At 35.1% G+C, this 14458-nt stretch overlaps 1 protein-coding gene across 2 annotated transcripts in view; it reads right to left on the bottom strand.

Annotated features, from left to right (window-relative positions):
- LOC123522929 (death-associated protein kinase 1-like) overlaps positions 1–11645 on the bottom strand; it is a 125682-nt gene extending 114037 nt beyond the window's left edge. For both annotated transcript variants that reach the window (XM_045300462.2, XM_053549485.1), the window contains exon 1: positions 11435–11645. In XM_045300462.2, coding sequence (XP_045156397.2) covers positions 11435–11493 — 59 coding nt within the window. In that variant the 5' untranslated portion in view covers positions 11494–11645. The remainder of the gene's footprint in view (positions 1–11434) is intronic.
- Positions 11646–14458: the final 2813 nt, after the last annotated feature.

Genomic DNA, 14458 nt, shown 5'->3' with positions numbered 1-14458 from the left:
GAGATATTTTGTGACGACTGCATGAATTAACAGAGATATTTACATGAAATTACTGTTACTATGTTTCATAATTAGTGTGCATCATTTTAGTATGTTTTTTTTTAACATCATGCATCAACATACTGTGCATGTTACATTGACAACCATTTATTCTTTATTCCCCATATAGCTACTAAACAGCTAAGCCAGACAATGAAATATTCCCTAAATCATCATGCAGGTTACCAGCAGGCCTTGTCAATAACAATTAAGAATTTACACTTTTCTCCTTTGAATCTCCGGCTTCCCCAGGATTGACTACCAGCAACAGATATATCTTTTTCCATCTATTAACTTTGATTTTCTTGACCGTTACTTCCAATCATCTCTTTCGTACTTCCTCTTCCTATGATATTTGTTCCTATAAACTTTTTATACAGCATTTTTATTCCAATTATATATAACATACATGTACAAAGTGTTCTTTGATTCTGTTAATTCTCTTTACACGCATCAGCTTATTCTATATTCAGGACTATCATCCCTCGATATCTGGCCACTTCCCAAGGTCTTTTTTCCCTATTCTGTATTCAGACCCTATGTTTTGTTCGTAAGAGATAACTTCTGAGGCTTATTCAAATCTTTCATAATTATTCCCCTTTTCTTCTCAAAACATAGGAGGAACACTGCTGTTTAATTGAAAGTAAAAATTTAGAACAATATTGTTAAAGATATTAAAAAGATTATCTAGTTGGTAGCCAGACTATTTTCTCATTTGTGGCAGAGAAAATTTCCCAGTTTACACTGTATATGTATAAAAAAAAATTTAAGACTATACAAATTAGAAAATAATGAGTAAAGTTGGGAAGCCCCCAAAGTTCGGCCTCTTTAGGCCCCGTTTCATTAAAATGCCATTTTCCAAAAATTATCTGAAGGCCCTCCACTTTATACTAGCTTACATACAAAAGCTTTAACAAAATTTTCTAAACTGAAAAAAGAACAGAATTTTGCCAAAATGTAAGGAAGAGTTATGAAACTTGTCATATGAGGTCATCCCATGATGCAAAAGATGTGTGGGGAATCTGCTAACATTTTGGGCCAGTAATTCTTTACAAACTTCATGCAACACTTTTAAACAAATTTCTTAGTTAAAAAGGGGCATATTTTGATAAAAAATAGAAGCTAGAGTTATCTAACCTGACATGTGAGGTCACCTCATGCCAAAATTGAATTTGAAAGCATTTGGCAAAGTGGCTTTTGAGAAACCTGCTTATATGTAAAACTTTACCGATAATTTCTTCATTAAAAAAACAGGGGCATCATAAAACCTGTCCTGTGAGGTAATCTCATGATGCCGAATCGAAAGCATTAAGTCTAGTACCTTTTATACATGCAAAACTTTTGTAACATTACTGACACCAACATGAGGGTGACAAAAAATCTCCCACATTTTAAAAATTTTAAACAGTCAAGCTTATTTCGGACTAACATATTTTAATGAAAGAACTAACCAACAAACAGATAGTGTGACTACTACATGCCTGGATAATGCCGCACTTTTAGGGGCATTAAAATGCCGACAGTTTTCATCTGTAGCACACACCTGTGCATGTCTTAGAAAATGAAGAAACACTTACGAAACTGCCTAGAAAACTGATCAAACATAGAGCCATACAAAAGATGATAAATAATCTAGATTTCTAGCATGATTCCCTGTCATTCCTTCAGCTCTGCAGTGAGTGAGTAATCCTCACATGGTGCAGCCACTAAATGACTCTTGTAATTAGGTAACACATACATGAGCCAGATGCACATCTCTCTCCTGGAGCAAAAAAACGCAAAAATGAATCCACTTACGCTAACACTGAGCAGCTATTCTTCAAGCCATTGGGATGGGGAATACGGTTTGTAAGGGAGAACTTAGAGAAGTAGAGTACCATTTGTAAAAGAAGCTGTCATTTTAATTTGAAACAGCATTTTTAATTTCTCAGAATTTGAAGTTACAAGTCCATTATGATACAAAATTATGATTTTATTTTTGGGTAAAAAGAGGGAAAGTTTGTCTTTGTTTGTTTGTTTTGGGTTTAGCGCAATTTTTCAACAGTATTTCAGTTACGTAATGGCAGGCAGGTCACCTAAGCAGTGTTCCTAGATTCTGTACCAGTACAAACCTTTATTTCCACAAATAATTGCCAACTTCCCCATATAAATCAGCAGCGGAGGAAAAATGATTTCAGACACAATGTCTTTTATTAAATTGTCACGGAGAACATACACCTCGCGCAGGGACTGACAATCTGTAGATCTGCACTATTCTCTACTGAGCTAAGCGGGCGGGCTAATAGAGGAAAAGTATATTTATTTTGATGAGGGCATTTATACTGGAGTATACGGTATGTCATTACCAGAAATGTCCCACCTTAGTGAGCAGGTAAATAATGGTATTTCTATTAGAACAAGAAAATTGGTTGTAGTTTTTTGCAATACATTCGTATGCAATAAGTTTACTGAAAGAGAAGAATTATTATTCATTATTTTGTTTATATGCGCATTTCTGGTTGTTTTATTCTTTTGTTGAAGACCTGTATTTTGTAGCAAATATGTATTATGTATGCTTGCGAGAATATCAATTTTATATATAATCAATGTTCTTCTTTGCGAGAATTTATGACTTGCAGAATGAAATAAATTAATATGCCAATGTATGCCAAGAATAAAAGTACAAGTCGCAAAAAGCTGTAATCAACTGTTATACAATATAAACATGTGAATAACAAGATAAACCTGTGAAGAGCAGACACCTCCTTAAAAAGGCAGTTACTTTCCCTAGCTACCGGTAGATGAAAATGCAATAAATAACAGTCTAAACTCTACGAAACAAACACCATCTCCCAATAAAGACAAATTTATATTTTCAATCCTACTGCACAAAATTCTTAATAAATGAACCTCTCCAGAGCAAAAACCTCTGTACAACAAATATATTTCAATTTTTCCTGGGATGTTCAATCTAAAGAGGTTGTACTGTAACAAAGAGCAAAAACCTCTGTAGAACAAAACTATTTCAGCCTTCGCACAGGCGATCACTCTAAACGGGTTGCACTGTACCATTCATAAAACAAACTGTTAGCAGTCGCGTGGCTACTGTGCTATATTTACATTTCATAAAGCAGCAGCGGAAATGCATTTTTATACTGCATTGATCCCACTTGATAATTATCTTAAGTTGGAAAAAATTCTCTTTCCAAATATGTGTTTTCACCTGTTTAAGAAGTAGTTTATTTTGTTTCTAAATAAAACTGTAAATCCAGTATTTTAATGAATACTGCTCCATTAAATAAGAAGAAATTTGCAATGACCAATCTTGAGAAATTAAACTATTCATACCCAACTGTATGTTTAATCCCTGATGTAACTGAAAGGAGGAAAAGTTTGTCATCTCGACAGATATCATCAAAAAAAAGCTAAACAGACCCCAAGTGATAATTTAAAGGGAATAATTTTATACTAACATAATACTATGTGATAGTTCCAAAATGAAACTGTACTGGTACCTCTCCTAATGTGCTGACATAAGCACTGGTTCTGGACACCCAGGAGTTGCATCTTTACCGGGCTACATGTACCATTATTTCAAAGTTAACTTGGAACAAATTTTATCAGAATTTATAGTTTCAGCCTGTGATCTTGTATTTAAATCAATATTCCATGTCTGGTTTACAGAAAATTGATCAAATCATTCTGATCTTGAGCACATTTTTTTCTAAAATATATAAACAGTCTATTTTTCAGTGGCAGATTTATTTAAAGAAGTTTATTAAACATGATTTATTTTAAGAACTGAGTATTTGCAGGAAATGATGGAAATGCCATTAATTTTACCATCTGCCAGTGTAGAAAGTAAATGTAAACCAAATGTTTAAGATAAAAGCAGCATTTATCTATGTTCAAGTGGATACTTAGAAGAGATAGATAGCACAAGATCTCCCTGATATTTTTCTTAATCGTATTCTAGTTTTTTTTTCTTTTTCCACTCTTCTTGAAGTGAGTTTCTAACTTTTCTTGGGATTGATTTTTCCCTTCAGAGATGTTTTGGGGTGTCTTGAAGAAATGTGTTTCACACAATTTTTAAAAAAAAATGTATTTGTGAATGACAAGTTTTCAGGTAAACTAGAGCTGGGAAGAAGATAGAAATATATCATTGCTCCAGACTAGAGCTATATCTTAATTGATTCATACCCCCAAAAACACTGATTAAAGCTTTTTCAAAGGAAAGAAGACACTTTTGGGGTAAAGTCAACACTTCCACACACATCTCTACACGTCTATCACATATCTAAAGACTGCTGACAAAACAGTTTAGTGAAGAACTCTACCGTGTGTCATTATATTATGCTACGTGTAACAAGGTTAGTGTTCCATCTTGGAAATCACTGGTTTGAATCATGTCAAGTACTATTCAAAAGCTTCATAATGTAACAAGGGACTCCTTATTACAATAGGCAACAGGGAACCAAATTATCATGTATTTTAAAACTGAGCTAATATTTTTTGTAATCTGTCTGATAAAAGTAAATGTCAAATAAACATTTGGTGATTCAATGGTGGTACAGATTTTCTAATCGGTTAATATTATATAGCTTACTCTTGTTAAGTGGTTTTGAAATTTATTTTCAGCAATTTTCATAGAATTTTCAAGTAAAACAATATTAAGTGAAAAAAGGAAGATAATTCAAGATAACTTATATTTGCAATCAGAATCAGTATAACAATGACATAGGAAGATTTATGTCAGTACAGTAAAAATATGATTAAGTCTGACATTTTATTACCCTGAAAAACACAAGAGTTTTTGTTTTAAACTGTTTACATGTGCTAATGAATTTTATTAATATTTGATGTTCGAAGTTGAACCATTTTACAGATATAGATATATTAATATTCCCTTATTATCATATGCCTGTGCCTAATTTCTAAAGTTATTTTCACCAGCAAATTGTAGTAACACTGATAGTTCCTTTTATTATTTTTTTGTTGAAAACATACATAAACAAGAGGACCATGATGGTCCTGAATCGCTCACCTCTTCCCACATGACCCAGTTTTGAGTATGACGTCGTTCTTTCTATTATCTGACATAGTGACCTAGTTTTTGAGCTCATGTGACCCAGTTTTGAACTTGACCTAGATATTATCAAGATAAAAATTCTGACCAATTTTCATGAAGATCCATTGAAAAATATGGTCTCTAGAGAGGTCGTAAGGTTTTTCTATTATTTGACCTACTGACCTAGTTTTTGATGGCACGTGACCCAGTTTCGATCTTGACCTAGATATCATCAAGGTGAACATTCTGACCAATTTTCATGAAGATCTCATGAAATATATGGCCTCTAGAGAGGTCACAAGGTTTTTCTATTTTTATACCTACTGGCTTTGTTTTTGACCGCACGTGACCCAGTTTCGAACTTGACCTAGATATCATCAAGGTGAACATTCAGATCAATTTTCATGAAGATCCATTGAAAAATGTGGCCTCTAGAGAGGTCAAAAGATTTTAATAATTTTAGACCTACTGACCTAGTTTTTGAACGCAGTTGACCCAGTTTCGAACTTGACCTAGATATCATCAAGATGAATATTCAGACCAACTTTCATACAGATCCCATGAAAAGTATGACCTCTAGAGAGGTCACAAGTTTTTTTTTTTATTATTTGACCTACTGACCTAGTTTTTGAAGGCCATGACCCAGTTTCAAATTTGGCCTAGATATCATCAAGGTGAACATTCTGACCAATTTTTATGGAGATCCATTCACAAGTATGGCCTCTAGAGAGGTCACAAGGTTTTTCTATTTTTAGACCTACTGACCTAGTTTTTGACCGCACATGACCCCGTTTCGAACTAGACCTAGATATCATCAAGATGAACATTCAGACCAATTTTCATACAGATCCCATGAAAAATATGGCCTTTAGAGAGGTCACAAGGTTTTTCTATTGTTTGACCTACTGACCTAGTTTTTGATGGCACTTGACCCACTTTCAAACTTGACCTAGATATCATCAAGATGAACATTCAGACCAACTTTCATACAGATCCCATAAAAAATATGGCCTCTAGAGAGGTCACAAGGTTTTTCTATTATTTGACCTACTGACCTAGTTTTTGATGGCACGTGACCCAGTTTCGATCTTGACCTAGATATCATCAAGGTGAACATTCTGACCAATTTTCATGAAGATCTTGTGAAATATATGGCCTCTAGAGAGGTCACAAGGTTTTTCTATTTTTAGACCTACTGACCTAGTTTTTGACCGCACGTGACCCAGTTTCGATCTTGACCTAGATATCATCAAGATGAACATTCAGACCAACTTTCATACAGATCCCCTGAAAAATATGGCCTTTAGAGAGGTCACAAGGTTTTTCTATTATTTGACCTACTGACCTAGTTTTAAATGGCACGTGACCCAGTTTCGAACTTGACCTAGATATCATCAAGGTGAACGTTCTGACCAATTTTCATGAAGATCTTGTGAAATATATGGCCTCTAGAGAGGTCACAAGGTTTTTCTATTTTTAGACCTACTGACCTAGTTTTTGATGGCACGTGACCCAGTTTCGAACATGACCTAGATATCATCAAGGTGAACATTCTGACCAATTTTCATGAAGATCTTGTGAAATATATGGCCTCTAGAGAGGTCACAAGGTTTTTCTATTTTTAGACCTACTGACCTAGTTTTTGAAGGCACATGACCCAGTTTCGACCTTGACCTAGATATCATCAAGATGAACATTCTGACCAACTTTCATAAAGATCCCATGAAAAATGTGACCTCTAGAGTGGTCACAAGCAAAAGTTTACGGACGCACGCACGGACGCACTGACAGACGACGGACACCGCGCGATCACAAAAGCTCACCTTGTCACTTTGTGACAGGTGAGCTAAAAAAACTATGCCAAAACATGTACTGATTGTAGTAATTATAAATTTTAACTATCTTTCAATATGTAACACATCGCCAAAAATTATACTGTTTAAATGCTTTTAAATAGATTTAAAATGATACTTTAGTATTGTGACTTTGCATTACGTCATCATAAAAATTATTATTAAAATGGTGACTTCCTGTAAAATGGACATCTGACGGATAAGCTGCACTGAAAACTCTTTAAACTCCGATTTTCAGTGCTTCTAAAGACTGTATCAAATGGAGGTACATGTGATCAGTGGACATTAACATTTTTACTGTTTTTTATTTCATTTGTTTTCTTTGTGACTGGATTGACCAAAAAGCTTTTTTGTCAATTATTTTAGATTCATATCAAGTTGCGCATTTATATACACCTATACTGGTACTGAAGATAAACTCGGACAGAATATGAGGTTTTTTGCCTGTTACTTTTTTATTTCTGCAAAATGTTATCATGGTTGGTATCAAAATAAAGTTTAACATTTGCTAAAAAATTGACATAATTTAAATTTATATTCAGTAAGCAAACTCGCACGAAGTGAGGCCCTGAAAGGGGTATGTAAAATGGGGACTGTACGAACATTGACTGATGTTTAATTCAACCACTTTATCGTTTTAAAAAATTTCTCCATAGTGTTATATTGAAACTTACCCAAAAATGCTGCAACATTCATTCCTGATAAAGTAATGAAAAGTGACCCAATGTCAGGACTTCATGTGTTGACAGTGAGCATGCGCACACCCCAATAAACATCCTCTTCCCCAGTAATTTTGGATAAATATTTTTTAAACTGATAAATGTAAGTCATTTATTTACCAATTTTGTTCTTGTTTACACCAGTTGGTGTTGTAAGTGGTTGCTATTAGATGGTGTGTTCAATTGTATAAATAACCGATTGCAATCGAATAATTCGAAGGTGGCCGCCTTAATCATCTGTTCGAGATTATCATCAGTACCAGTAGATCTGTCTTTCTCCAAATACTGTTTAAATACCCTACCCCTTTTGGGTATTATTAACAGATGCTCATTCAGTGCAAGAGAAAGACTTTTACAAAAGTATTGACAGTGGGACGCCAAAGTGAGAGAGTGTGAATGAAAACAGTTAAAAGTGTTAGATCAAAGAGCTATAAAAATAAATAGATTGGCAACTTGAAAGGCATATAGAGCAAATCTCGCCAACCTCCCGTGACAGAAAAACGAGATCTCGTTACCGGAAGTGGCGCTTTCTCCACGCGCCATTTTGTATGCGAAAGCAATTATTCATCGGTAAAATAATTATCACCGTATGACCACGCTTCTTTCGATGGCAAAAAACCCCTGTACTTCGTGTCTTAAGACCATTTCTCATTAAACTAATTTTGTTTTAGAAGCTAACATGTATTTTAAATGTAGTTTTAAAGGTACAAATTGTAACTCCATGCTCGCCGATGTTTGTTTTTAGTAAGATAACGCCGAATCACGCTCTGACACGAGCTCACGCGAGATTACAGCCAGTTGCCATTCTGTGTATTTTATACTTCTTTGGTTAGATATACAGACAAATGTAGTAAAATCAGGTTAAATGTATTATGTACAACTAATGACATGTATGTTGGCATACATTCAATTATTTAAACTTGGGTATTGTATGGTAAGGCAATTATTCATTCAAACAACCTTTATTTAGAATGTTTATGCAAAAGAATGCAACCTGTCATAGGACATGAAAATAAGACATCACCTATCAGGAATTTGCTCAAAAATCTATGTCTGTATGACAACCAACTGGGTAAACTAATAATTTAAGGAAGTGGCTATTCTTACGGTCCCGTAGGAATAGCCTCGCAGGCTATTCTTACGGCTCTCCCGTAAGAATGGTGAAAAACCTGCAGGTGTCTATACCTACGGCTCTCCCTTACAAGATATGAAAAGTCCGCAGGCGGTTATTGATTTCACCTAGTTTGACACTTTTTGTTACAGGGCCCTCTCTACATTTTGGGGGATTGGGGCCGGGGCCCTTGGAGGGGGGAATTTCGCGTCGTTTTCAAGGGAGGGGGGAATTCATTCTGGAGATATGAAATTAAGGTCAATTGAATATTACAGATATCAAACTAATGTGAATATATCTGAAGTATTGTACAGAACATAATCTATTAAAAACAGGCAACTTTTATTCTCTTTTATTAAATCAGTTATGTGATATCCAAGCGAGGTTCACATGTCGTCATTATCGGTAGCACTAGCAGTATCCACGGACATTGTCTCAGCAGCAGCCGGAGCAGGGCTTCCCTTCATCGTATCTACCTGATTGTGCATGTCTGGTCCTGATGAAACAGTGGTGTCTGTGACAGTAGTTTGTTTTTTTGAGAGCATGCTGCTTAAAAAGCAAATCTTTTTTGCGCATTTCGCCCCTGTTGCATCCGTGATCTTTTTACGGTATGATGTGCATTATGCGACATTTTATTTTCAAAGTTAAGTAACTTTGCATAAACGCATCCCGGGAACTGAAAAACGCGTGTATTATACGGATCAGTAAAACCAGGGGTTCCACTAGACCTGGAAACCCAAGAGTCCCAGGACCCCTGGGTCAAAATTTTGAAGGGTCCTTTTTCAAAATACAAGAGTCCTGCCCCAACACATCGATACAATTGACTATATTTTCTTATAAAGTAATACTAAGTAATTAATAGCTACTAAAACCAAGAACATGTTACATCATAATAACATAATAATAATTTCTGTTTCAGGTCATATAATCTGATATTGTAAATAAATTTTTATCAAAATTCATTTTAATTTGATGAGGTTTTTCTTCAATATTTTTGTTTGTTAGCAGAAAAGTGCTAAAACACTGTAAAAATGTATCCAAAAACGTACTATCCGGATACTGGTACACTTTTGGAATGTCCTCTGAAATGTTGTTTTTGCCAGTAAACTTGGTCCACTAAGGTAAACCAGAGATAGTTCCTCAAATAATGATGCTACTTTTCATTAAAAATTGCATTGTGTGTCAAGTTTTTTTAGTGAATTTTGGAAAAATTGCATATGTCATCGGGTGTAATTAGAATCGTAAACGGACATTCTAAACTTATTTTTACTTTCCAAATCCATTTAAATTTGTGGATTTTCTGGTTGATATAAAGGTACAATCATTAAACAATGAGCTTATTTAAAGTTTGCATGAAGAAATCTCGGTAATCAGCTGGTCGCTTAATTACGATAATTTAATAATTGGCGCCTTTTTGACAGTATGCAGGCTCAATACGGGTACCGCTTTATCAATTAATGTTAACACTTCATTGATTCTCATTACCTATGTTCACTCGCCGTGACGTAACTTGCTGATAAAGAAAAATCAGCGTGGCATGTCCACATGATAAAGAGCGGGAATTTAGCAGAAGATCAAAGGCAGGAGGGCATGACCGCGTGTGTTTATTTTGAATACACGTGTTTATCGTGGATATAGTTTTACTGTAGAAAATGACTGATAAGAGGAAGGAGTAAAACTTTATCAGGCTCATTAAGTTACGAGACGCTCCTAAGACTATCGGGTATCGATTTTTTGCTTGATTTTTTTTTCTTTCGAGGGGGAATTTTTCTATACTTCGGGGGAAAAAAGCATACTATTTCGAGGGGGGAACGGGGCCGAATTTCGGCCCCAAAAATCGGCAAACGAGGGCCCTGTGTTACATTTTATTGCTTTCCTTTTTAAATAAACAAACAACCTTAAAACAACGAATTTATCTTAATGTATTGTAAAATATTTATTTAACTGATATTTTCAAAAACTAAAAACAAAACAAAAAACGACTGAAATTTGTCTTCTAAATAAATCAGAAAAAGATTGCTGGTTGTACAGATGTAGATGTAAATACATACGTCATTAATATTGAAAACACTTAAGGCCAGCATTTTTTAATTTTTATTTGTCTCCCCCCCCCCCCCCCCCACCCAAATTTTTTTAAAAATCTCCCGTAAACCAGAAAATAAAAAATATGCTGGCCTAACCAAGTGTTTGCAAGTATTGGCCCTTCAAGTAAACTAGTTAGAGAATTATTGATCTATGTTTTGTGTATATACGTGCAAAATTTTCACTCCGTACAAATCTCTGACCACTCTAAACATGTCTATGACACATGTCATTTCTGGAATAGTTGAAAATGTATAACAGTTGAATGACTTCAGTACAATGTATTTTAATACAAAACTGCCGTAGGAATAGACATCTGCGGGCTTTTCACTATTCTTACGGGAGAGCCGTAAGAATAGCCTGCGAGGCTATTCCTACGGGACCGTAGGAATAGCCACTTCCATAATTTAATGGGACAAAGACCAGGAATTTCAGAAATATGATGCAAACAAACTTCAATAAATTCCTGTCTACACACTTAACAATATTATAAAACTGTCAGATAATCACTTGAATACCCTAAATTTTAAAAAGGAAAAACTGCAAAAAAATGCATCAATAATTGAAATTGATTTCTATTCACCTTCCAATATCGTCGCCGATTTCATATTTAATATCCACTGAGTCTGTCTTAATTTCCATCACAGATCAGACATTTCTTTCTGCCGCTCCAAGTCTGTCCTTAATGTCATACAGAAACTTTAAAAGCAAAAATAATTGTTGCTAGTCACTTGCCCGATTCACTTCCTACATGTTTTCGTTTCGCCGACAAAAACGAAAATGAACCGAACGTAATGTACCCAACGAGCAACATAAACGCGTAAAGTCTAACTCATAAAGCGAAAAGGTTATTCAGTCATGTGCGTTATGAGGTTGCCTCTCTTCAACGCCGGGAACGTAACGCCATATTATATGTCCAACAATTCTAAAGATACCCCTATTAGAACTATTAATAACAACAGCTGTCTGTAAGACAGCCAATGTTTGAATTGTTGTCCCAGAAGCAAGAATATTACCCTAAATGTTAGAATATCTATAGAGATTCAATCCAGAAAAAACAAAACATTAACCAGTATTTTCTAAGACTAAAAGGGGGCATAATTTGCCCAAACTACATGTCAGAATTATGGGACTTGATCCTGTGGGGTTGGTTATTGACCTAGAAAAAGAAAAAAATAAGTTTCAAATCTATATGCCTTTCAATAATAGCTATAATATGTACTTTTGCACGCAAAACTTTAATCTGGATTTTCTAAGTCCAAAAGGGGCATAATTTGCCTAAAGTACATGTCAGAGTTATTTGACCTGATCCTGTAGGGTTAGTTATTGACATAGAAAAAGAAAAAATAAGCTCCAAGCCATTATGCCTTTATATAATAGCTATCATGTACTTGCACGCAAAACTTTAACCTTGCAGGATTTTCTATATCCAAAAGGAAAAATAAGTTTGTAAAAAATAATGTCAGAGTCATGTGACTTGACCGAGTGAGTTTGGTTATTGACCTAAAAAAAGAAAAGGAAAAAAAAAACAGTTTCAAAGTTGTATTCTGTTATACGATAGTTATTTGTACTTGCATGAAAAACTTTAAACATAGTGTGACGCCGACGCCATGGTGAGTAGAATAGCTTAGACTATTCTTCGAACAGTCGCACTAAAAATGAAAAAGATTTACGAGTTATTTTCGAAGATAAACATATTGCACTAAAGTGAAAAAAAGCCTATCAGTCATTCGGGATAAATCGCAATGCATTTTCTTCCTTGAATGTTGACATTTTTCTCCCCCTTTATAAAAGTTTCATCAGACGACATCTTGAATATGCTAGTTTCGTGTGGTCCTAAAAATTAAAAAAAGACATTGTTTCATTTGAAAATGCGACATAATCTGTGTATGGAATGAAGGATTTAACATACAATGTATAAAGAAAGACTCCATAAATTAGGTCTGCCTACGTTGTATTATCGACGTGAACGTGCTTTGCGTCATACAGCTCTACAACATAATGCAAGGACAGGCATTAAGTTTTCATCGCCAACTGCCAAAAGAGAGCATCGTCACAAGTTATCAAAAAATCATGCACATAGTCACATGAGCCAAAACAGGTTTTTAAACAGGATTATTAATCATTGGAATAATCTGTCTCAGCAAACGGTCAAAGCAGAGGAAGTGCATACCTATAAAAGTGCACTTAACAGAATGGAAACAAAAGGACATGAAGTTCACCCTTCAGAAGACTTTGAATATCACCGTCCTTATTGTGTGCGTACATGTATTATAAACTTTTACTATGTAATACTGATAAAAACTTGAACCAAGATGAGTTTCATCTTAATGACAGGTAGGTCAAATTTAATTCATACATATTTGTATTTGAAAAACGAACAGTTACTAGATTTACATCTTTAAATTGATGTTGAACATGTCTGTGTGTATATAAAGTATTATGTTTAGGGCTAAAGGTAGTAAATATCTAATTAATAAATACATATTTGATATAATTTATAAGACGGTCCTTTGGAAGCATATAGAATGCAACAAACGAAAATATTAAATGCTTCGTTGTTTTAATTGCTGGGAAATAGTACCGTTTAGATAAAATTACATGTATACACAACTCGTACAACGTTCTTTTGCTTAGGAACGCCTGGCTCGAATACCCAGAGCGCGTGGCAGTTGGTGACTGTGATCGACAGTAATTTCCAGCGCATGATGGTACGTGTGAATATACGATCTCCAACACACAAAGTGGAATCTCTTCAGCTAGGTTACCGAGCTGGTTCTGCGTATTTTTTTCTTTCTTTCAAAAACAAATGACAGAAACAAACACTCGAAATAGTGAATAAAGGCAAGTCATCCTAAAAGATATATAATGTGGGCTAAAACCATGGTCGTCACAGACAGCTGAGAAGGCCCCCAGTTGCACCTGCCCTTCTTAAAAAAAAGCAAGAAATGATCCGTTGCGTCGTATTGAGGGTTGCCTCACAAACTTCGTCCCAAGTGAACTGCAACAGGCTGAAGATGAATGCAAATTAATAAATCTGAAGTAATGATGTTTACGTAAAAGCATCTTGAACTCCAAACATATTGCCGACATATCTGTGATTCTGTAATAAAATCAGCAAACTGTGGCTATGTTATAGACTCTGATAAGAATATGAAACAACAGGTTAAATCTGTGTGCAGGTGGAATAATTATATGTACCAGGTAGTTTTAAATATGACGTCAGCAATTAGCGCTTGCTGTGTAGAGGGATGACCAAGAGTGACGTCAGCAAAACTGTGCTTTAATTAATTCTATACACCATAGCGTACTCCGTTTGTGTTACGTCTGTGCTGTTGTGTGTTCCACAGGAGTTCACTCTGTACATTTTTAGACTGAACTTCTTGTGCGATTGTAACCTGGTGGCTAAGCAATGAATTATCACATGCAGGCTGATTGTGTGACCACGCAGTACTTTGAGGCATATATTCCACTGTGGGACGAACGTACGTCCTGCAAGCAGTTGCTTCTTCTAAAGAATGTTTCTGGGCATTAATGCTATTTTCTCGTGATGTTATTTGTGACTTTTGTAAGAACTCGTGATTTCTTTAGATTTCAGCGAGTGCCA

Source organism: Mercenaria mercenaria, chromosome 8 (assembly GCF_021730395.1).
Source record: "Mercenaria mercenaria strain notata chromosome 8, MADL_Memer_1, whole genome shotgun sequence".
NCBI lineage: Eukaryota > Metazoa > Mollusca > Bivalvia > Venerida > Veneridae > Mercenaria > Mercenaria mercenaria.
Note: the sequence above shows the minus strand (reverse complement) of the source record. Positions and strands in the feature narration are given on the sequence as shown.